The sequence below is a fragment of the Sebastes umbrosus genome, chromosome 4 (genome assembly GCF_015220745.1).
Source record: "Sebastes umbrosus isolate fSebUmb1 chromosome 4, fSebUmb1.pri, whole genome shotgun sequence".
Taxonomy (NCBI): Eukaryota; Metazoa; Chordata; class Actinopteri; order Perciformes; family Sebastidae; genus Sebastes; species Sebastes umbrosus.
The window spans coordinates 948,241-972,357 of record NC_051272.1 but is presented as its reverse complement, the minus strand read 5'-3'; the positions used below and the strand labels follow the sequence as shown (position 1 = coordinate 972,357).

At 45.0% G+C, this 24,117-nt stretch overlaps 1 protein-coding gene across 3 annotated transcripts; it reads right to left on the bottom strand.

Moving 5' to 3' along the window:
• Positions 1-367: 367 nt before the first annotated feature.
• Positions 368-22,529, bottom strand: eea1 (early endosome antigen 1). Of its 3 annotated transcripts, XM_037768250.1 has the most exons (30): positions 22,368-22,529; positions 17,227-17,304; positions 16,994-17,106; positions 16,845-16,899; positions 16,083-16,148; positions 15,931-15,961; positions 15,743-15,847; positions 15,374-15,495; positions 14,742-14,897; positions 13,894-13,908; positions 13,527-13,643; positions 8,825-9,163; positions 8,391-8,540; positions 8,043-8,162; positions 7,676-7,879; positions 7,323-7,523; positions 6,788-6,901; positions 6,535-6,690; positions 6,262-6,401; positions 5,718-6,048; positions 5,512-5,613; positions 5,226-5,420; positions 4,906-5,088; positions 4,589-4,774; positions 4,363-4,494; positions 3,793-3,978; positions 3,451-3,689; positions 1,538-1,658; positions 1,325-1,423; positions 368-1,198 (listed from the first exon to the last, which is right to left on the bottom strand). In XM_037768250.1, the coding sequence occupies exons 1-30, from the start codon at positions 22,389-22,391 to the stop codon at positions 1,076-1,078; spliced, it is 4,203 nt and encodes a 1,400-aa protein (XP_037624178.1). In that variant the 5' UTR covers positions 22,392-22,529; the 3' UTR covers positions 368-1,075. The 3 variants fall into 3 exon arrangements, with proteins under 3 accessions (XP_037624178.1, XP_037624179.1, XP_037624180.1); XM_037768251.1 differs by lacking the exon at positions 13,894-13,908; XM_037768252.1 differs by lacking the exons at positions 16,845-16,899; positions 16,994-17,106; positions 17,227-17,304; positions 22,368-22,529 and having other exon boundaries at positions 16,087-16,147.
• Between the last annotated feature and the right edge of the window lie 1,588 nt (positions 22,530-24,117).

The following is a 24,117-nucleotide window of genomic DNA, read 5'->3' as shown; positions in this document are numbered from 1 at the left end:
CACTCACTAAAGTTCCGCCGGGCAGACACACAGCTGACAACCTGCTAAACTAAACTAAATGTGCGGTGGAGACTTTTACTGGGAAAGTGGCTGCATGTCCGCGACACTACACGCAGCATCGTAGCTGCTAAGTTAACGCTCCCGGACGCTGAACTGGAGACTCCCGTCAACCAATATCTGTTGTGCTCCTGCAGCTGGAGCACCGCTGCATGCGAGGCACTAATCTTGTCGGTTACCGGTTAATAATCGGTTAACGAGGGTCGGTTATCGGTTAAGAACATTTTTTCAAAATGAGCATCCCTAGCGCAAATAATGATTACCTGAAAGCAAATTTGTTTCTCAAAAAAAACTATTTCAACAACACACATGAAGTTATTACAGTTTAACTGAAAACATTTCCAAAAATATGTTTGTCCTCACTGATTACTTGATTATACATCTCTTCATATAAATATCAGAATTTAAATTTCTATATGTCACATCGGGTATTTACAAGATTTGGCTTTTCTCGACTAATCAGTTACCTGCATTTCCCTTCTGTAGGGCAGCAGCGATTCTCAACACCACCATTTACAATATTTACTTCCCCCCCAGTCACTCTCGCAGTGTCACACTGACCTCACACTGACGTCACACCTCCTCCCAAACATCTCACAACATACACAACAACCACCTCGCACTTGCTAATGATTCCAAACAAACGATGGAGATGAAGAACGTGAACTTAAAGAGATGGGTGGTGTGTTTAGTTCTCACTGTCTCCGCTCTCTGGCAGTCCACAGGAGTAGCAAAGGCACAAAAACAGATACAGACAATCCCAACCAATCCCAATCCCAACTCCCCCCCCCCATCCCATCCCGTGGCTCTGGAGTCTCCTCATTAAAACCATTCAGTTATTCTCCTCCATCACCAGAGCCACCAGTCACATGCAGGTGGTGAGTCTTTGCACTGGGTCTGTCCTTAATAGTGCACATTAAATATGACAAAGACCTTCTTCTGCCCGCTGAAGGAGGAAGTGGAGGGAGAAAGAGGGTTGTGGGGGGGTGGAGGTGGGGTAAAGGGAAAGAGAAGGAAATCAGCCTTGGAGCTCCTCAAAGCACGTGTCACAGACCCGGACTGGCTTTTTAGAGGACGGCGTGAGGGCGTTCCTCACGGAACACTCGTGGCAGAAAATGTTGCCGCAATGTCTGCAATGGTGCTGCAGAGTCACAGAGGAGAAGGAGAGAGAGACGTTACGAGGAAGACTCTTTTGAGTGTGTGTGTGTGTGTGTGTGTGTGTGTGTGCATCAATGCATCGATGCGTCAAAGATAACTTCATTCTTACCTTCCTGACGGAGAGGCTGAAGCCTTTCCCACAGGCCATGCAGTTCTGCACTTCGTGATCCTCGGCCCACTTCCTGGTCAGACTCTGGGACTGCTTGATCTAAAAGCACCGACAGCGAGAGGAGTCACAATCAGAGTGTCAACTTTATATTAATGAAATAAAGCACCCTGAGACAAACTGTTGTTCTTCATGGTACACTTCCAAACAACCGACCTGGAGCGACTGGTTCTCTCTGCCGAGCTCCTGCATGGCCGCTGTCGTGTCGTCCAGCTTCCTCCTCAGCTCCACCACCTTGGCCTGCAGCTTCTCGATCTCGCCTTCGCCCTTCACACACCTGGAACACGACCGCAGAGCACGTGTGATAATTAGTGGCTTTGGAACATTTCCCACCACCAACACCACCACTTGGCTGACTGCGTAATTAATACTGTCGATGCACAAGTCTGTTCACTCTATTGTTGGATTTCAATTTAGACTCATCACATACGTATGCACCGTTTCACTTGTGCACTTTACAGTCACGTGCAAATACAGCCTGAGAAGTAGCTGCTAACAGAAATGAGACATACACCGATCGAGGTGTATTGATGATGACAAGGTCATTGAAAGTTATATTAAGTCAGTCTTATCTCATAGAAGCTGATCCCAACTATCTGGACATTAGAAGGTACATGTATAGGAAGAGTCACTAGGCAGCATATGGCTCCATGAAAAGTGGACTTTTTATGTGCATATTGATCTATTATAGATCTATTATCTATTGAAAAAGCTTATAGGCCAAAACTGGGCCTTTTTTTATCTCCGTTTAACAAAACTGCTTTCCATTTGAGGCGAGGATCTGTGTACAGCTCATATTCTATCTGTGTTAGACTCTGGTGATGTGATTTACATGCATGCAACTTCATCCCTACTGCAACAGGATTCTGCATCATGCTGCATTACGTTTTGTAACAAATGCAGGCTCACACACACTCGCCATTGCATTGATTATTGATAAGAGTATTAAATACTTGGCAAGTCTCCCTTTAGGGTGCATTTTGAACAGATTAAAGATGTGTGATTAATCGGGATTAACTACAGACAATCATGCAATTAATCCCGATTAAATATTTTAATTGATTGACAGCCCTAATAAAGAATATTTCAATCAATGTATTGATTTCACACAGCCTCACTTGGAACTGAAGGAAAGTGTTTGTTTTAAAGCGATGTGTTGGGGTCTGAAGCCTGCACTAGTTAAACTGGTTGGTTTCAATAATCTGAATGTGCCATCTGAAAAGCATCTGTGCAGCAAAAGTCTGACTATGGATTACCAATTTATCTTTTCACTGGGGATGCACCGATACCGATACCAGTATCAGGTATCGGGTCCGATACTGTGCTCATGTACTCGTACTCGCAAAACGGCTCCGATACAACGGCACCGATGCCACTTTACAGTGGCGTGACGTTAACCTCTCGTCACCATCTTTCGGGTCCGATCGCATGCGCTCACGCTCCCCCTCCCCGACGGTGCGGGCGAGACGGGCCAGTGGTGCGCCCGACCCCGCTGGGCCGGGATCCCACCTCAGCCGGCGGTTTTGCTTGCACCCTCTGACTCGTGCATGCGTTAGACTCCTTGGTCTGTGTTTCAAAACGGGTCGGGTGGGTTGCAGACATCGCCGCAGACCCGTGGCGCCTTTTACGTGGGCCGAGCCCCGCGCTGGGGGCACGACTTGGTTGGGGTGCACTGAGGACAGTCCGCCCCGGTGAGAGGAGAGAGGGCGCAGCGAGCACTTTGGCCACGGCCCCGGGAAGGTTGGCTGGCTGTTAACGAGGGTCTTTTGGCACAGAGAAGTACTCGTATTGGTACTCGGTATCAGAGAGTACCTAAATGTAAGTACTTGTACTTGTACTTGTACTTGGTCTGAAAAAAAGTGGTATCGGTGCATCCCTAGACTTAACCTTTAAGCAGCTGACTCCTCTGAATACATCCACAAGTGTTGCAGATGAGGGATTAAATCCATTCCTCACTCGTGCTACTTTAACTCTACATACTTCAGTGAGCTTCAACAACAAGTATTTTTATGAAACGATGGTTCGTTTCTTGCAGGGCGACATGTTAAAGGGAAACAACATCAACTCACCTCTCCAGAAGAGCCCGTCTCTCGTCCTGGTTGTTCTGGACGGTGGCCTCCAGCACGGCGATCTCTCCTCTGAGCTCGTCCGTCTGCTTCTCCAGTTCGCCGACTCTCCGCTGGCTGCCCTGCCACTCTCTCTTCAGCGTGGCCACGTTTTCATTCAGAGCCGTCACCTGCACGCCAATCTTAGCTTCCGCCTCCTCCCCACGCTTCACCTGCTCCTCTCTGGCTCGCTTCTCTGACGACTTTGGGAAGAAGGATTGGTCATATCATAAAAAGGGATCAGAAGGGGGATGAATGACATTTAATCCACTAATTTAAAATCCTTTAGTGGATGAGTGATCCTACCAACTGATCCTGGACGCCCTTTGTTTGTGCGAGTAGCTGCTCCTCTCTCTGGCTCCTGCTGTCCCTGGTGGCCTGGTGCTCTTTCTGCTCCTGCTCCAGGGTCTTCTGTGCCGCCTCCACCTGACCCTGCAGCTCCAGTTTCTGCTGGATCAACATCTGTTTGGCTTCCCGCAACTCACCCAGCTCCTGATGAAGCAACAGATATGTAACTCAATGCACAATATTTGGTTGTGTGTCTCTCTAACAAAAGAGGCAGGAACTCATTTCATCCACGGGGTTGAACTTTAAAAGGCTCGAGCAGGTTGGAGCTTAGGAAGTTATCGCTGTGACAACGGCTTCGGATCGATCTCACAGCGGCTTTGAAGAACAGAAACATCCATCGACTCAAGCACGCACAGTTCTAACTGTGAAGAATGTGGCCCTGATGACCTGCAGTAGTAGAGTTAAGCTGTTTACATAAGACACAAGCATGGGAAGCAGGTCATGTTCTATTACTCCAGCCTCTCTCTTCCCCTTTAAATCAAAATAAAGACATTCTTAGTTGCTTTTTAAGGTGACTGAGTGACCGACCTTCTCGCTCTTCTCCGTTAGTGCTTTTAATTCAGAAGTCAGTCTCGTGTTATTCTTCTCCAGGACACTCTTGGCTTTGTTCAGCTCCTCCACTTTGCTCCTCTCCTTCTCCACTTCCTCCTTTACTTGACCCTGGGTGAGTTAGCACAGTTTACAATGTATGAACTTGATCACATGAAGTCATAGAAGTGTTTATGTCTTCTGTGGGTGAATCCGTTTGTCTGACCTGTCGCTTCTGTAGTTCCTTCAGGGTTTGTTCTTGTTGTTGGAGCTTCTGGTCCCGTTTCACCAGCTCCTGCTCCAACGATCCACGGCCCGTCTGCAGATCCTGGATCTGAGCCTCTAAACCTGTCTGATGGCTTCGGTTAGCGGCCAGCTCTTCCTGAGCCAAGTTCAGCTTCTCCTCTGAGGCCTACAGACGGAGAAAGCAGCAGGGACTGTGGGAACTGCTCGGGACATTTTATTCATCATTTATCATTGTCCAGAATCATCAACTCCTCTCCCTCGCCATTATGAGTCTCTACCCTTCCTGCATTAACCCACCTTTAGGTCTTGACGCAGGGCAGAGACCTCAGACTCCTTGCCGTAGAAGTCAGACTGAAGCTTAGCGAGGCTTCCCTTGCTTTGCTCCAAGGCCTTCTGCAGCTCCTTCGACCGGCTGCTCTCAGAGGCCAACTCCTGGCCGAGCCCCGACACCTGGGCCCTCAGTTTACCCTCCTCTGCCGTCTGGAGGTAAGAGGCAAAATGTTTTAGGCACTTTAGGCAACACACCAGTTACTTAAACACAATTAAAATACAGTTAATATCAGTCCTCTTAAAGTGGTAGCTGTGTGTCTGTATTTGTATTTCAAAATGCTGCTTGCCTTCTTGACATTAACTTCTTGTAACTCTGCCACTTGGCCCTTCTGTTTCTTCATCTCCTCCTCGAAGGACCCCTGGGCCGTCTTAAGTTGCGCCCGCAGCTTCTCCAGCTCCTTCTCTTTTTCCTTCAGCGCCCCCTGAGAGTTGGAGCGCTGCTGCTCCAGCGTGGTCAGCTGCACTTTCAACTTTTTCTCTGCCTGAAGTTGGCAGACACAACAGCAGCTCTTTAGGCTCAAACAAACATTCAAAACAACACGGATTGATCTTCCTTTTTTATCAGAAGCTCACCTCTCCCATCTGCTCCAACTGCTCTTTGGATTCTTTCATCGCCTTGGTGATGGCCTCGTTATTCTTAAGAAGCTCCTGTCTGGCCTTTTCATTGGACTTTTCCTGAGGATTAAGACAGATTAATGTCCTGATGATGCAATTAGGAGGCTATTTGTTACTCCCCTTTGCTAGACAAAGTGGTCTAAACAGCAGTTTACTGAATGTACCTTCTCCTCCATGGCTGACTTATGGTTCTTCCTCTCTGTGTCCAGTTGACTCCGACTCTCTTTCAGTGCCTTATTAGCCTTTCCTAGACTCTCCTGCGTCGAGGAAAGCTCCTTCCTTTGAGCCTCTTTCTCCTGCTGGGCCTTCTGCAGGTCCACCGTCAGGCTCTGAGCTTTCCTGTCCAGATCTGCGTGCTTTGTCTTTCCCTCCTGAGTCACCTTGTCCAGGTTCACCTTCAGAGCAGCGTTGTCCTGCTCACTGCGCTCCAGCTGCTGCTGCATGTCACCAAAAGCAGCTGCTTTTTTCTTCAACTCTTCTTGCAGTGTTGTAGCCCTTCACAGTGGAACATCATTAGTGTTGCATTAGGTATAATTCATATAAATATTCAACACAGTGGAGAAAAACAAAACACTAATGTAGCAAAAGGTTGTGCCATCACTAAAATACTGTTACAGAGTGTTAGTTACAGTCAGATTTACAAGCATTTATTACTCAACTCTTAATCACATTTTAATAAAACTAATGCACCAGTACGGTTCCTCTCACCCTGCTTTCTCTGTTTCCAGCGAGTGCTGCAGCTCCTTTGCTTTCCGTTTGACCTCTGACCCTTCCTTCTGCAGCTTCTGCACCTCTTTCTGCATCTGGTCCCGTGTGGTCTGCACCTCCCCGACCTGAGACTCCAATTTCTGTCAGATTAAAACACCAGATTCATTTGAAAAAAACAAGATGTATTTCTACTGAGGATACTAGAGACATGAACACTTGGCCTGACATTTACAGTCCAACGTCAGGTACTCACAATAAAGACTCAACACAAACCTTATTGAGCCCCTCCAGCTGCTCTATACGCTGTTCTGAGGCCATTAGTTTGTCTTTGCATTCCTTCAGAGTGCCGTCCAGCTGTGTGCACTGCTCCTGTCTCTCCTTGAGCCTCTGGATCTGCTCATCCACCTTCTTCTGAACTTTATTCAGCTCCTTTATAAGACGGTGAGAGAGGGTGCAGGATACGAGTGAGGGGGGTGACAACTATTTTCAAAGCAAAGACATACGGTGTCACAAAGACGTCGCTAACCTGCTGCTTGTCCTGCAGAGCATGCTGAGCGGTCTCCAGGTTGTTGTCCAGGTTAGCTTTCTGTGCAGCCTTGGCTGCCTCTGCAGATAGCAGCATCTCTGTCTTTGCCTTCAGCTGAAGAAAACAGACCCACAGAAAAGGTTATTATCTGTAGTAGAACATAGTGGCTTTTTGTCTGGACCGCAGAGGGCCAGCCCTACAAACACTAAAGTCTGTCACTGAGTGACTGACTAACTGATGAAGTTACAGGATTGGTCGGCCGACTGTTGGAGTTTCCTCATTGGTCGTTGCTCTTTCAAAATGAAAAGGTGGAGAACAGTTCTGTGTTTAGGTTTTCTGGGGAGCGTGTCAGTGGTTCAATGTCTCATTACATAGTGCTGTTGTTGTGCATGTGCTGTTGTTTATGTTCGTTTAAGTTACGTTACGTTGTGCTTCATATTGTGTTACCCTGCATTCACACCAAGCGCAAAGCTAATTTTTGCCTCGCTTTCCTCCAGAAATAACACAGCACAGACGTGCTCGTGAAGGGTCTCACCTGAGCATCCAGCTGGGCTACTTTCTCCTTGCTGTCTGCGAGCTGGGTGGTGAGTTCGGTGACGGAGGTCTCCAGGGTGTGGGCTCGGTCCTGGGCTGAACGCAGCAGGGTCTTCTGCTCCTGGACCTGTTCGTGGAGGTTGTCCTGGGCCTGCTTGTTGCTCTCCGATTGATTCTTCAGCTTGTCTGTCAACTGTGTAACCTTTTAAGACCCACATATACAGAAACGCTTTAAAAGTCATTATTGTTCAATAAAACTGGCCTTAACCTTAATAACCCTTCTATATGATGCTAACAGTTCAAATGACTGTTACTGCAACATGGACAGTTTGAGAGAGCGAGGTAAGCACCCACCTGTTCTTGTAGTGCGTTGTTTTTCTCTTTCAGCTGGTTGAGCACGGCCGTCTCTCCCTCCCCAGCCTGGATCTTGGCACACAAGTCGTCTCTCTCGGTTTCCAGCTGGCTCACGATGTCCTTACCCTTCTGCAGCAGAGCCTCCAGATTCTGGATCTTCTGATCCTTATCTCCGATCTGACGCAGCACCTGCTCCAGGTCGTTCTACAGCACCAAGGCAGGAAGACTACATTAGGGATGTTGGCAGAAATATTTATTCTATTGTGTTGTGCATAAAGGTGTTTATTAAGATTTTCACACAGGCATACTACACCAGTTTGTGAACGGACAAAATGTTATCAGAAGATCTTTTTCTTGTGAGCGGTACCTGTGCCTCGCGGAGTTTGCCGTTGGTGTTTTGCTGCAGCGCCTGCAGCTCCTGGTGCTGCTGCTTGGCTTTCTCCAGCTGGTGCTGCAGGTCGGTGTTCTTACTGCCACTCTCCTTCAACTACCGAAGCAAAACACAGTCATTCTGTGCATCTTAAGGTTTCTGAGTTATCACTCTACAACTGTTTCATAACTGTCTGTTACTGTACTTACTGTGTATTATCTCTTTTTGTTTTAAATCTCCTCTGCATGGATCATTGATTCCCCTCAGCTTCTCACATTTAGCTTAATAAATAAATCTAACCTAAACTACATATCTTACAGCGTACATTATATATCTGATGCCTACCTGTTCTTCTGCTCGGGACAGTTTGAGCTGCAGGTCTGCGCCTTGCTGCTCGCGGTCTTTTAGTTTCTCCCCAGACAGCTGCCTCTGTTCTTTAAGACGACCTTGCACCTCGCCCAGCTGCCTCTCCGCCTCCAGCAGTTTGGCGTGCAGCTGGGGAGATCACAGATAAAGGGGGGCGATGATTAAGATGGAAGACACAAGACGACAACGTTAATAGCAAGAAAATACAGCAGATACTTAGATGTCTAGAATCCTCGTTAACACATTACTGCAGGACATTTGTCCCTCAATTATTAGTGATTTCTTTCTTCGACAGTTCCATAGTTGTAGAAGATACTTTACTAGTACATTACTGTTAATTTCTTTCTTTTGTCACCCATCTGTGTATCAACTGTATGTCATCCTGCATGTACTCGCGCGTCCTCCCTGCTCACCTGACCGATCTCAGTCTGCTGCTGAGCACCTTGGTTGTCTTTCTCTTCCCTCTGCTGTTCCAGCTGTTTCCTCTCAACCTTCAGCTCTGCGTGCTTCACCTCCAGCTCCGTGATCTCGCTCTTCAACTTCGCCGCCTCCTCGGCCCTCTCTCCGAGCTCCGTCTGGGCCTTCTGCAGGGAGGCTTCGGCCCCCGTGGCCCGAGTCTGGAGCTCTTGAACCTCCGTCTCCCTCTCTCTCAGGCTGCCTTGAGCTCCCTTCTTGGCAGCCTTCTCAGCTCCCAGACGCTCCTCCAGCTCCTGGTACTCTTTCTCCTTACGTGCACACTTTTCAGACAGGCTCTGTGAGAACGGGGAGAGGACAACATGAGGCTGATTCATGGATGTACAAAGAGAACTGGATACAGCGTTGTAGGCCAGCTCCCCTTCATTCCTATGAGAGTTGCTCAGCGGAGCATGAAGCCTAAAAGGCTTTAGTGCTGAGTGATACAGAACCCGGATCTTCTGGCGATCTTCCGCATCCATTGGGCCCATAGAGCAGGCGCAGTAGCTCATCATCACTCATCTTCAACCTCTTATCCGGGGTCGGGTCGCGGGGGCAACAGCTCCAGCAGGGGACCCCAAACTTCCCTTTCCCGGGCCACATTAACCAGCTCTGACTGGGGGATCCCGAGGCGTCCCCAGTCCAGTGTGGAAATATAATCTCTCCACCTAGTCCTGGGTCTTCCCCATGGTCTCCTCCCAGCTGGTCGTGCCTGGAACACCTCCCTAGGGAGGCGCCCAGGGGGCATCCTCACTAGATACCCGTACCACCTCAACTGGCTCCTTTCAATGAAAGAGGTAGCGGCTCTACTCCGAGTCCCTCACGGATGACTGAGCTTCTCACCCTATCTCTAAGGGAGACGCCAGCCACCCTCCTGAGGAAACCCATTTCAGCCGCTTGTACCCGCGATCTAGTTCTTTGGGTCATGACCCAGCCCTCATGACCAGAGGTGAGAGTAAGAACGGAGACTGACTGGTAGATCCAGAGCTTTGCCTTCCAGCTCAGCTCTCTTTTCATCACAACGGTGCGGTAAAGCGAATGCAATACCACCACCCCCGCTGCTCCGATTCTCCGGCCAATCTCACGTTCCATCGTCCCCTCACTCACCAACAAGACCCGAGGTACTTGAACTCCTTCACTTGGGGTAAGGACTCATTCCCTACCCGGAGTAGGCAATCCACCGGTTTCCTGCTGAGAACCACGGCCTAAGATTTAGAGGTGCTGATCCTCATCCCGGCCGATCCAGTGAGTGCTGGAGGTCACAGACCGATGATGCCAACAGGACCACATCATCTGCAAAAAGCAGTGATGAGATCTCAAAAGACTTTTTGGGCTCTATGGCGTCACATGACGGACACAAATGTTGTAGTACCGCCGTTTGGCCACTATGAAAATTTGCTTCAAAGCCCGGCACTCTTCCTGGTGGCTTGGGCAGACTGCCCAGAAGTTTGGGAATTACGGGACTGAAAGCCAACAAGGCTTTCCAAAAACAAAACAATTAGGAGTAAAATCATTGTTTTCTGATTTTTGTTGAGGGAGCAGGTTCTATAAACATCATTAATTGAGCCACACCGTAACCATTTGTCTGTGGAAAAGAACAAAGTCAGCTGAGTAAAGTGAGGTATGGTATTTCTAGGGGAAGGTTTACGACACAGGAGCTGGAACACGGTGGCATGTGAACAGCACCGGCCCTGCTGTAAGCTCTGGCAGTAAACTTGGAAACATGATGATAAAGAACAAAGTGGTGTTAATAGTGGAGCGTGCCGCTAACGAGGGGAGTGTGACAAGGCAGCTGGACTCAGTAAACCTCTGCAGGCCACCACAGCAGCTGGCCAACATTAAAGGGATAGTCTGGATGTTTCTCAGTGGGGTTGTATGAGGTACTTCTCCATAGTCAGTGTATTACCTACAGTAGATGGAGGTTGGCACGCCCCCTGTTTGGAGAAACAGACAGAAGTAGCGAGGCAGGAGCAAAGGTGCCGGCAGCAAAACATATTTTAGTCGCCTAAAAAAACCTAGACCAGTGTACGCTATATTTAGAATATTTTCCAGTCGTACTGTTTTTGTCAACGGATTCTGATGGCTATGAAGAGAGCATAGACAAGTTTCACTTTCAGTTCAGTTACCTGTAGGAAAGAAGAAGGAGAGGACATTCTGACGGTGAGATGAATCTGTGAAAATATTCTAAATATAGCGTACACTTACACAGATATTGATTTTTTTTAGGTGAGCCTTTCTTTTAGGTGGCTAAAATACATTTTGCTGCCAGTCCCGTCCACAGCAGTACGTTGCTTTGTTCCCGTGCGTTAACTCCTGTCTGTCTCTCCAAACTGGGGGCGTGGCGACCATCATCTACTGCAGGTAATACAACATCACTTCAAAACAGCCAAAATATCCCTTTAACAGCCCTCTCTAGACACTCCTCCTCCTCTATTGTTCATCCCTCTCCTTCTCACGGCCTCGCTGCGGTCCTCTTGTGTCATTGTCGCAGCTCCTCCGCTGAGTCTCTCCTCTCTAATCCTGGAGTTACAGACCAATGAAACCCCTGTTGGTCGTTCACCTGTCTGTTCTTAGTCCTGATCCTCTGTGTCTCGCTGTCTGCTCCATCACTTTTGTTTCTATTGTATCTGTATCAGGTCTCAGGGTATCCTGTTGCGAGGTGAAATGTTGGGTGGGGTCAACACACCGCATATCCAATTCTGTAATCCCCCCTCTTACCCGGAAACCTACTTGGCAGGGAGGAGCACTGGCATGCCTGATGTGGGAGGGTTTAATCTCTGGCAGGAACCCTGTGCCTCCATTCCCCCCAGTTCCCATTGCACCAGTGCAGTTACCTGTGATTGTATTTCACCCCGAGTGACAGAGCTGGCATATCAGAGATCCCCCCCCGCTGGTTTAATTATGGAGCTGCGTGTGATTTTGCATCAACATGTCCAGGTTGTCAAGGAGAGCTGGTGATAGCAGGGCATTGTGATGGAGCCTGATACCGAGCAACAGAGGCAGGTTTACAGAAACGGAGATGGTATGCTCTGTACTCGAGGGGCAGCTGGCGAGGCTTATTAACATTACTGAAGTAAATCCTACACAATCGTATTGTATGCTGTATAATGTGTGGCAGATGCCGTAGTAGACAGACGAGCTGCTGAGAGTGACCAAACTGTCACGTGACTATAATAACTGTAGTTGTTGCTGTGTGTTAGGGATGCTCATTTTGAAAAATGTTCTTAACCGATAACTGACCCTCGTTAACCGATTATTAACCGTTAACCAACAAGAACTGTGCCTCGCATGCAGCGGTGCACCAGCTGCAGGAGCACAATAGATATTGGTTGACGGGAGTCTCCAGTTCACCGTACGGGAGCGTTAACTTAGCAGCCACGATGCTGCGTTCACTGTCTCCAGTTCACCGTCCGGGAGCGTTAACTTAGCAGCTACGATGCTGCGTTCACTGTCTCCAGTTCACCGTCCGGGAGCGTTAACTTAACAGCCACGATGCTGCGTTCACTGTCTCCAGTTCACCGTCCGGGAGCGTTAACTTAGCAGCTACGATGCTGCGTTCACTGTCTCCAGTTCACCGTCCGGGAGCGTTAACTTAGCAGCTACGATGCTGCGTTCACTGTCTCCAGTTCACCGTCCGGGAGCGTTAACTTAGCAGCCACGATGCTGCGTTCACTGTCTCCAGTTCACCGTCCGGGAGCGTTAACTTAGCAGCTACGATGCTGCGTTCACTGTCTCCAGTTCACCGTCCGGGAGCGTTAACTTAACAGCCACGATGCTGCGTTCACTGTCTCCAGTTCACCGTCCGGGAGCGTTAACTTAGCAGCCACGATGCTGCGTTCACTGTCTCCAGTTCACCGTCCGGGAGCGTTAACTTAGCAGCCACGATGCTGCGTTCACTGTCTCCAGTTCACCGTCCGGGAGCGTTAACTTAGCAGCCACGATGCTGCGTTCACTGTCTCCAGTTCACCGTCCGGGAGCGTTAACTTAGCAGCTACGATGCTGCGTTCACTGTCTCCAGTTCACCGTCAGGGAGCGTTAACTTAGCAGCTACGATGCTGCGTGTAGTGTCGCGGACATGCAGCCACTTTCCCAGTAAAAGTCTCCACCGCACATTTAGTTTAGTTTAGCAGGTTGTCAGCTGTGTGTCTGCCTGGCGGAACGTCAGCGACTGTCCAACAAACAGTGTGTGTGTTTGTGCTACGTTAGCAGCTCTAGCGTTGCCGGAGGCTTCGTGCTCGCCGCCGCCACACGTAGTCTGTGTAACTTTAGTGAGTTTCCAACAGACCGTGTGTGTGTGTTGGTGGTGAGTGTGAGGTTGTTGGTGGCGTTCTAGTTGTGATCGTAGGTGTAGCAGTGTGTGTTCAGTTTATTTGTTGGTGAATAAATGCTATGAAACTACAACTCCTCCGCTACAGCGAGCCGAAGAGACCGGAGCCGACTTCCTGTATCCTGCAACTCCGGCTCCGCCTCTTAAGGTAGACTGTTAAGGTGGACCAGCTTTTCTCCTTAAAGAGACGAGCCGCTCCTCTGAGACGCTTTGAATTAATTATTAATATTTCTTTTAAGCATTTTAACCGATAGTTGTAATCGTTTAAAATGCTTAATGTCGGTTAACGGTTAAACGGTTAATTATGGACATCCCTACTGTGTGTACTACTGTACCTGGCTTTGCTGCTGCAGATTATTCAGATTGCTCTGCAGCTGGTGGATCTGTTGTGTGTAGACAGCTGCTTCCTGTGGACCCTTCTCCAGCTCTGCTTTTAGTTGGGATATGGTCATCTGCAATACAACAGACACACATGTTACACTCTTTCTGCAAACCAATGAGTTGCACATTCAGAGAAGTGAAGCACCACTGTGAAGGACGGACATGAAAGAAGGAAACAAACCCAACATGGACAAAAACAACAAAAACATGAAGAGGTTAAAAAAAAATAATCACTTTCTGAAAAACTTTTTCCAAAACTTATAGAAACTCAAAAAGATGAAATCAAGTTTGTGGCCAACTTGAAACAACAACATGTTTTACCTCAAGTTTACGAATCTTGAAGAAAGAGTGAGTGTTGTGGAGGGATACAGTGTGTGAGGAGGAGGAGAAGAAGAAGGGGAGGGAAAGAGAGACACATACAACGGTAAGTCACGACACAACAGCAAGCGGCAAATCTGCAACACAGAGCGAGATGCTACTGGGAGGACGGAATAGATAAGAGTTTTATTGTGATGACATTGTGCTGTGGCAGCATTAGTAGTACAGTCTTCTGGAGAGACTGGCTACTGAACGTAAAAAACTCCGACATGTTCATACTGTAGAACTTTAAACCTCAGTAGAATTACAACTACTGTTTCACATCTCTTGCAGACTGTAACAAAGCCACTTGTCAATTATTATCCTAGGAGCTATTATTACATGATCAAAACCAGACAGTTTTCACACATATTTAGAATGTGGTTCCTCATTTATAAAAAACTGTCTTTTGAGATAATTTGCAGAGATGTGCAGAAGGAGAGGTTTGGGGCCTGGAGCTCCTTCTGGGATCAAAAATGCAAGATATAAGGCTGAATTATTCACCAGGCATCAATTAATGAGAATTGGGCACAAAGCCATCTGGTATCACACTGACCGTACGTCGGAATAATTTCACAATTATACTATTTTTTTTTAATATGAATCTTACAAATCTGGGGCCTGAGCAAACGACAGGTGAAATGGAAAGGGGATGAAATTAGAGCAACTAAACTATATTTCAAGTCAACACTACAATCTGGTAGATTATGCAAACTGTGGGAATCGATGAGCATGTTTTATGTGCTTGCGACAAGTTACAATTTAGGGTGGAAGAGTGGCAGCTACTGTGTGAGACGTTTTGGTCTCCTCACCTCTGAGGTAGTGTAATTAGCCTGCAGCTGCTCGTAGTGCATTTTGAGGCGGTCAGTCTCGTCCTCTCTCTCCCGGGTCATACTGTCCATCAGTGTCTGGACCTGCACCAGCTCCTTCTGCAGCACCTCCACATCCTCCACTCCCGGTCGCTGCAGCTAGGGGGCAGAGCAGAGGCGCTGTGTTAAAGCTGTGTTAGAGCTGAGTGGCAGACAGTGGAGACAACAACAGGCTTCTTGGTATCAAGATCAATCAAAACTAGATCATAGTAATAGCTGAAATGTTCAAGTGTATATCAGTGTCTCCTTGAAGCTGTAGAACAAAACCCACATTTACTGTATATGAAGCCTCTCTAAACCTCTCTGAATAGTTAAATACGGACAGATAACACAGAAGTGCAACCACTCAACTCGACTTTAAAGTAGGGATGAAGTTCAGTTTCACGTTTCTATAACAACGATGAAGGGATTGTCCACCACACAGCTCAGAGCCAGAAGGATTTCATGGTGTCGATTCAACATTATTCTTTCTAACTCCAGAGCACAACATTCATGAAAGGTCTACACACAAATTACAGAGTGTGTCTCAAGCCGAGTGAGAAGAAAATAAATACTTAGTGTGTGTGCTGCTGTACCAGTTCTGTTTGGAGTCTCTCGTTGTCCTGCTTCTCTTTCTGTAGCTGTTCGGTCAGTTTGCCCATCCTCTGGTCAGCAGCCTCCCTCAGGCTCTTCTCCTCATCATAGCGGGACTTTATGTCTGTCAACGATTCAAAATATTTAATAATAACACAAATACCTCACTTGTTCACATCATCCAACTGATTAGAGGAAAACATTATCAGTGTAAAACCTTTAGAACCAAATGTTGAAGAAACAACTTGTGCAAAACAAAACACAATGACTGGATTGAGCTCCACAGTGGTTTAGTAGAAGAGTACTTCAGTGTTGTTAAATGATGCCGACCCACAGACACAGGCCTCCCAGTTTCCTGGCGCCACACTAACCTACTATCTCTGTGGCCAGCTGGGCAGCCTTCTGCTCAAACAGGTCTTTCATCTGCTTGATGTTGAACTTCTCGGTCTCCGCTTCATTCAACTTCCTTTCAAGGGCTGAGAAGAGAGCACCAAATATATATCAGGGACAGATGTTTGGCATCTTCTTCACAGTTATCTTTAATATAATGTCCCCCTACCTGCATCCTCTGAGACCGTCTGTTCATCATTCTGTGGGACAGAGGGAAAGAGAGAAACATGTACAGTAAGAGTAAGCATTGTTATTGTGTTTTATCAAGCAGTTTTATATTCAGAAAGAATATATATATATTAAATATCTTGAAGGAATTACTTGCTTCAGGTGTCCTTGGACTTTGTCTAACTCCTTCTTGAGCTCTTCAGAGAACCACTTTTCCTCCTGATCAGGTGAAAACAGACACAACATAAAGTCTTTGTATGAACAGACCATTTACACATCACTGTTGGGTTCAGATTAGGGATGCTCATTTTGAAAAAATGTCTTAACCGATAACCGACCCTTGTTAACCAATTATTAACCGTTAACCAACAAGATTTGTGCCTCGCGTCCGCTGTGTGTCTGACTGGCGTAACGACACTCTGTCTGCCCGGATTAACGATAGCCTGATAAACAGTGTGTGTATTTGTGCTACGTTAGCAGCTCTAGCATTGTCGGAGGCTTCTTGCTCGCCACCGCCGCCACACACATACAGTCTGTCAGCGCTATGTAACTTTAACGAGTGTCCATGTGTGTGTTGGTGGTGAGTGTGAGGTTGTTGGTGGCGTTCTAGCTGTGAACGTAGGTGTAGCAGTGTGTGTACAGTTTATTTGTTGCTGAATAAATGCTACGAAACTACAACTCCTCCACTCCGCTCAAGCGAGCCCCGAGCGAGCCAGAGACCTGCAACTCCGGCTCCGCCTCTTAAGGTTGACCATCTTTTCTCCTAAAAGTGACGAACCGCTCAGCTTTTTAATTAATGATAAATATTTATTTTAACTGTTTTAACTGATAGCGTTAATCGGTTAAAATGCTTAATGTCGGTTAACGGTTAAATGGTTAATTATGAACATCCCAAGTTCAGATATTCCACCACACCTTGAGAGAAACATGCAGGTCCTGAACTTCTTGCCGCAGCATTGTGAGATCTTCCCTAAAAAGGAAGAAAGAGTGTGTTCAGAAAAACACAATTCTCACCGTGAGGTCAGACTCATGTCATAATAATGAATGTAACATTAATATCTCACCGAGTGGGGGCCATCTGAGCGGGCAGGTCTCCGGTATCGTGGAACAGCTCATAGTGCTTGAACAGCTCCTCTGCAGAGTTGTGAGACTTCATGCACTGAGGACAGATGAAGCCCTGGACACAGAAAATACACCATAAGAATTACCATGTGAAACCATGTGATCATAACTTCTTCAATTCTGCAGCTCAGCTCTGCTTCTTCCAGGGTAGAAAAAACCAAGAAGTCCACGTTACCTCAGACGTCTGATCGTGGTTGAGGTCTGTGCTGGGCTGCTCTGACTCAGCGTTCTGGGAGCCTCCCTTCCCAGGAGTCTGGAGAGGAGGAAATAGATCAAATTAGTCTAAATGTATTAATGCACTCTGTTCACAATTTGTTAAATAACTTAAAACTGCCTGAGAGAAGCAGATTTTAATCACTACTTTCAGTTTTCTTTAATAAATTAACACACTATATTCCAGAGACATTTGAATGTTAGATATAAACCTCTGACTTTGATGCCTGTGCTCTTTACTTTGTGGTAAATGCCGGATCAAGTGAACAATAAGTCATTTCAGAAAATGATTTATTAATTATGTAAGGCCTTTGTCTAAGTCATGGCTCACACGTCTCAAAAAACAACTGTGCTGGATGCGACTTATAAGCCTTAAACAACATGTTGTGTAAAAGGTTAGCTCTACACTGGAATGGCGTCGTATTCTCCTTTTGAAAGCGTGCATATTTAAGACAGTTGTATCATGAATAAACAACACTGTAGTATGTGGTGACACCGGTTCCTCCAGCTGCTCTATAATGTCTATAAAAAGTATTCACCCCCGCCTTGGACTGTATCCAAGTTTCATCTGAACACGGGTCAACTTTTCCCCCTATTCTTCTTTGCAAAACTGCTAAAGCTTTGTCATGTTACATGGAGATTGTGTAGTAGTTTTCCAGTAGTCCAGCCACAAACTCCCCCTTGGATTGAGGTCTCCACGACACTAACATTATTGTTTTGCAACTGCTAGATCTCTCTGTAATTTGCTGTGTTTATTTTTCCTCTCTACCGTTACAACCCTGCCTTCCTGCAGAGTCGCATCCCGACAGCATGATGCTGCCACCACCATGCTTTAAGGCAGGGATCAGCAACCTGCGTCTCCGGAGCCACATGCGGCTCTTCAGCTCCTCTCCAGTGGCTCCCTGTTGTCTTTTAAAAATGGAAATGAATAACTGTTCTTTTGTTTACATTTTCATTTTTATTTATCGTTGTTGTAGGTCTATGGTACGACAGTACGACGGAGTATTAGGGCCACATTGAGGAAAAAAAAAAAAATCTGAGATTTAGAGAATACAGTCAGAATATTATGAGAATAAAGTTATAGAATTATAAAGTAGTAATTTTACGTGTCATTTTATGTTTTTATTACGACTTTTTTCTCGTAAAGTTATGAATTTATTCTCGTAATATTACGACTTTTTGTCTAATAAAATTATGACTTTATTCTCGTAATATTACGACTTCATTCTCGCAAAGTTATGGTTTTATTCTCGTAATATTACGACTTTATTCTCGCAAAGTTATGGTTTTATTCTCGTAATATTACGACTTTTTTTCTCGTAAAGTTCTGACTTTATTCTCGTAACATTACGACTTTTTTCTCGCAAAGTTATGATTTTATTCTCGTAATATTACGACTTTATTCTCAAGATCTCTAGTAGATCATATGTGGGTTTTTTCCAACAGCCACAAAGCTGCGAGTGCAACAGGGGAAGCACCTCTGCAGAAGTATGCTCAGTGTCTCCCATCTGTGTGTCCACAGGCCTCTCTGGTCTCTCTCACTATTGTTCTTCTCACAGATAACACTGTATTTGAGGACAGCCTGCTTGGGAGAGATTTATGACTGTGCCATTTGTTTTTATGATTGACCTTATGATAAGGATAATCACTGCCTTGGATATGTTCTTGTATCCTTGACCTGACTTCCCCCCGTCACTTTACAATAACCTTATTGCATAGGTATATTGCATTCTCTGCTCCAGTTCATCTTTGGGATTATTAAACATTATGTGACCGTAAAAATTAAATATGCTGCCTTTGGCTTAGAGCAGAGGTAAGCAACCTGCGGCTCCGGAGCCACATGCGTCTCTTCAGCTCCTCTCCAGTGGCTCTCTGTGGATTTTTAAAAAAATTAGTGGAAATGAATCACTGTTTTTTTGTTTACATTTTCATTTTTTTTGTCATTGTTGTAGGTCTATGGTATGACGGTACGACGGAGTATTAGGGCCACATTGAGGGAAAAAAAAAAATCTGAGATTTCGAGAATAAAGTCATAATATTATAAAGTAGTAGTTTTATGTGTTATTTTCTTTTTTTCTTGTAAAGCTATAACTTTATTCTCATATTACAACTTTTTTTCTCATAAACTTATGACTTTATTCTCGTAAACTTACAACTTTTTTCTCTTCAAGTTATGACTTTATTCTAATAATATTACGACTTTTTTTCTCGTAAAGTTATGACTTTATTCTCGTAATATTACGACTTTTTTTCTCCAGAAGTTATGACTTTATTCTCGTAATATTCTGACTTTATTGTGTAAATCTCAGATGTTTTTCCCTCAATGTGGTCCTAATACTCTGTAGTACATTGTCTCTTTGGCCCTCACTGCATTAGACTTATATACTATATACTTAGACTATAAACTGTGTTACCTTCATCACAATGATCACATGTTTTGCGGCTCCAGACAGATTTTGCCTAAAATGGTTCTTTTGATAGTAAAGGTTGCTGGTGGCTTGGAGTGTTTGTACATGCATTACCGCGGCATTAAACTCCGTGGTCTACTCTACTCTTTACACAGAAGTAGACTGGAATAGGGGTCACTTCAAATCAGCTCAGTCCACTGGCCTGAAGCACAAACACACTGTCTGTAGTGGAAGACAAGCCACTGGTGGTTCATTCACAAAAAGGGTTGGGTTGGACTGGTGTCACAATCTGCGTCAATGACCCAGGTGAATACTTGGGTTTGTGTGTTGGGAGGGGGACTTTGAGCATTTTGAGCGGAGTTATCTCAGAGCCTATTGGACGGTAGACAAACAACACTTTGAAGGCAGGCCAAGCATTTGCATCATGGAACAACCTTTGACTCAACTCCAAATGACATACGTGAAACAGCACTACACTGACTTTACCAAAATATAAATTAGCTCTACACAGGTTCTGTGCATAAATCATAACTTTACTCTGTATTTTGAGATTTATTAAACTGTCTTGAAATACTTTGACAACATGATTTATGTCTTGAGTGAATGAGTTTAAAGGTCCCATATTGTAAAAAGTGAGATTTTCATATATTTTATATTATAAAGCAGGTTTGAGTGCTTTATAAATACTGTGAAAGTACATAAATGCTTAATATACGGAGAAACACACACAACTCGTTTTTAGAAATTGTGCATTTGAAACCGTTAGGATTTCTGTCTATTTGAGATGTCACAAATATACAATATTTAGACCATTGCACAGTTTTAAATGTAAACATTCTAAATGTGTCTCGGTTTATTTCCTGTTACAGTGAATGTGAATAACATCAGCTGACAGGAAGTAAACATGGACCCAAACTGTTGCTTAGCAACGCAATTCCTCCGTTGAAATGCACTAAAACGGAGCGTTTCAGACAGAGGGTGAATACAGGTATATTCAGACAGACAGAATGAGGAAAATAAAGTTTTTTTTAACATTACAGCATGTAAACATGTTCTTCAAGGTCCTCTTCCTCACATACAAAGCACTAAATGGACAAGGACCTAGCTACATTGCTAACTCCCTTACAAACTACACACCAGCTAGAACACTGCGATCATCAGATGCAGGTCTATTAGAGGTCACCAGAAGCAGTCGTAAGAAGATTGGTGATGCGGCCTTTGTCAACTATGCCCCAAAATTATGGAACGCACTACCCATAAATATTAGGGAAGCAAACACGCTAGACATTTTCAAAAGACATCTTAAAACCTATCTTTTTACCAGAGCATTTTCTCTGTAACTTGCACTACGAATTTTATCCTGCACTATTTATATTTGACTATTTCTACTGTTCTAAAATGTTTTATTACTTTGATCATGATTTTGTTGACTCCATGCACTGCTCTTGCTGCTTGGTTTTTATTGATTTTATGTAAAGCACTTTGAACTGCAACTCCTGTATGAAATGTGCTATATAAATAAAGTCTTACTTACTTACTTACTTACTAGTAGAAACACTAAATACAAGTATGAACCTGAAAATGAGCATGATATGGGACCTTTAAAGATGGATGGTTACTTTTTTGGTCAACACCCTAGAAAGAGAAAGAGTGATAAATTCTGACCCTTTTTTCGATATGTTTATGTGTGACTGAATATTCTGCTGTGTGCCATGATGTTGTATATAAAACCTTTAAATAAAAACCTTTATAAGCCCCACAAACCCGTGATAATAATATCTGTGATGAATAATTGACAAGCTCCTGGACAGATCTGCTGCAGGTTTACAGGAACAAAACAATAATTCATAATATAAAATATGATGTTTTATATTGTTTTGGTCGTGTCTGAGGACCCTGAACCTAAATACATCATGTTTTAGAGATGGATTTTTAAATACATCATGTTTTAGAGATGTATGTTCCTGGTTGCAACAGGCCTCTGGACTTCAAAGTGTACACAATGATGCAGTTAACGTTGCGCGCAATGCCCTCTGGGAAATGTAGTCCCTACGTGGAAGCTAGCTAACAGTAGCTAACCTCTGTTCCTCCCACATCTTACTGCAGTGACAACCTGATCATCTATCCAAACAGATAACCTCACCATTATCATTAATATTAGCTTCAGTAATATGTGTATTATGTTGTGGTTATCCAGTTATCAGCCAGCTGACCTCCCAGCAGTCAGTCTGAGGCTAACGTTAGCATTAGCATTAGCATGTGATGAATTAACCTATAGTTAGCTCCATGCTAACGGAAACCATGACAACAACGCGGTTCAGTGATTAAACAGGTTAGACAGCTGAACTATGAGTTACTCTACCGACTCTAGAGAGATAAACATGTTAGATAATGTTATCATATGTAGACAGACTAGCCTGCTAGCTGTCAGGGGTAGCATGTTAGCATCTGACGGCTAGCTGTGACACAAAGGAGCGCTTGATATGTTCACTCCGATCTGATTTTTTTTTCCCAATCAAGGAGCTCCCGTCGGCTACACATTAAACCCCGCCCACCCGCTACACGCTGTGTGTTAAACCGTGCGTCCCCACCATATAAACCATCCCAGACCAGGCCTGTAGTCTGCCGCTCGGTTTATACACCAACAACAGAAACAGAAAGAGATCCTGTAGAACAACCAGCAGCAGCAGCTCACCATCTGAAGGATCCGTCTCAGCATCACCTCGACCGAGTTCAGGTCCCCGACACCGAAATATCCAACCAGGTAGTTTCTAAATGTGAAGTTAACGTTTCTGAAGAACGAAACACCTGACTGAGCTCAGAGGCGGCGGAGGAGGGGCGGGGTCAGGGAGGGGAGGGGCGGTGGAGAACGAACCGGTTCAAAGAGCCGACTCTTGTAAGTGAACGATGGGAGCAGAACAGATATTATCAGGTTTTTTGGGGGGTTTATAGGAAATAATCTGATTAAAGATGGATAGTGCATTCTCTTGTACTCGTCAAGCTGTAGGCCACATTGCCAAGATAATGATTAAAATGAATTGTATTACTGCATCATGCCAGAACTTCTCTATATATCACATTTGACCAGAGTTTACTACATGTTTTAAAGGTCCCATATTATAATCATTTTCAGGTTCATACTTGCATTTTGTGTTTCTACTAGAACATGTTTACATGCTTTAATGTTCAAAAAAACATTTATTTTCCTCATACTGTCTGCCTGACTATACCTGTATTCACCCTCTGTCTGAAACGCTCCGTTTTAGTGCATTTTGACGGAATTGCAACAGAATTGCGTTGCTAGGCAACAGCTTGGGTCCATGTGTACTTCCTGTCAGCTGATGACATTCACATACACTGCAACCAGGAAATAAACTGGGACACTTTAAGAATGTTTACGTTTAAAATTGTTCCCCATCCGAGAGCCTTTTTTTTTTTTTTTTTTTTTAATTAATTCAAGGCAGAATGACGGGACGATCTTCTCCGCACCACGGGCACTCCATGCACTGACTGTGACTGAATGTTGTGTTACTGACGTCCGTGCGACCAATCAGGTGATGACAGACAAGGATCATACCATCAAGCAGGGAGGGGCGGGGGTTCGCGGCGCGCTGACGGTCTACAGGTACAGAGCAGGAGGAAGAGGAGGAGAGAAAGAGAGAGAGAGGAGTGTGGTGCATGAATAGCAGACAAGATGAGTGACAGTCGGAAAACGAAGCAGCATGTCAAATTATGGTATTCTCGGAATTATAAGGTTTAGTATAATTATATTGAATAATTTAAGTGATATATGCGCACACATACTAATCATAAGTTAAAACAGCTAAAGCTAAATTTGGCTGAACTATAAAAGGCAGAAGTGGTAAAATTAAGAGCCGTTTGGGAGCTGAAAGAGCCGGCTCTTCTTGGTGAGCTGAGCCAAATGATCTGGATCAGTAAAAAGAGACGGAATTCCCATCACTAATGGGCGGGGTCATGGATGGGGTGGGCGGGGTCAGGGAGAGGATGGGCAGGGTCAAAGCAGGACAAGCTCAGCCTGCCTGGCTATAGTCAAAAGTCATGTTCTGCTGCACTGATTAAAACAATGTGGATGATCAATAAAGGTTTTTATTTAAAGGTTTTATTTACAACATCATGGCACACAGCAGAATATTCCAGTCACACATAAACACATAGAAAAAAAGGGTCAGAATTTATCACTCTTTCTAGGGTGTTGACCAAAAAAAAAGAAGTCTGGCTATGACTTCCTGTCATAGTTTCCTGTTCATGATAGGTGGGAGTATTTCCCCTATAAAACATAAATAAATAAATTCAATCATTGCATATACTAAAATACTGTACATTCAATTGTAACAAGTTTCCTTCCAACATCCAGCTGTTTAACCACAGCTGGGAAGAAAATAAGGAGCTGTGTGTGTAAGGTAGATTGTATATTGCTTCCAGTC

What these genes read in the sequence shown, in the direction of transcription:
- eea1 (XM_037768250.1), bottom strand. Translation starts at nt 22,391, where the DNA reads ATGCTGAGACGGATCCTTCAGATG. An exon ending in AGAGACTCCAAACAGAACTG is followed by an intron (nt 14,898 to 15,373) that starts GTACAGCAGCAC and finishes TCTGCCCCCTAG; the next exon opens with CTGCAGCGACCGGGAGTGGA. An exon ending in TGTCCCGAGCAGAAGAACAG is followed by an intron (nt 8,163 to 8,390) that starts GTAGGCATCAGA and finishes TTGCTTCGGTAG; the next exon opens with TTGAAGGAGAGTGGCAGTAA.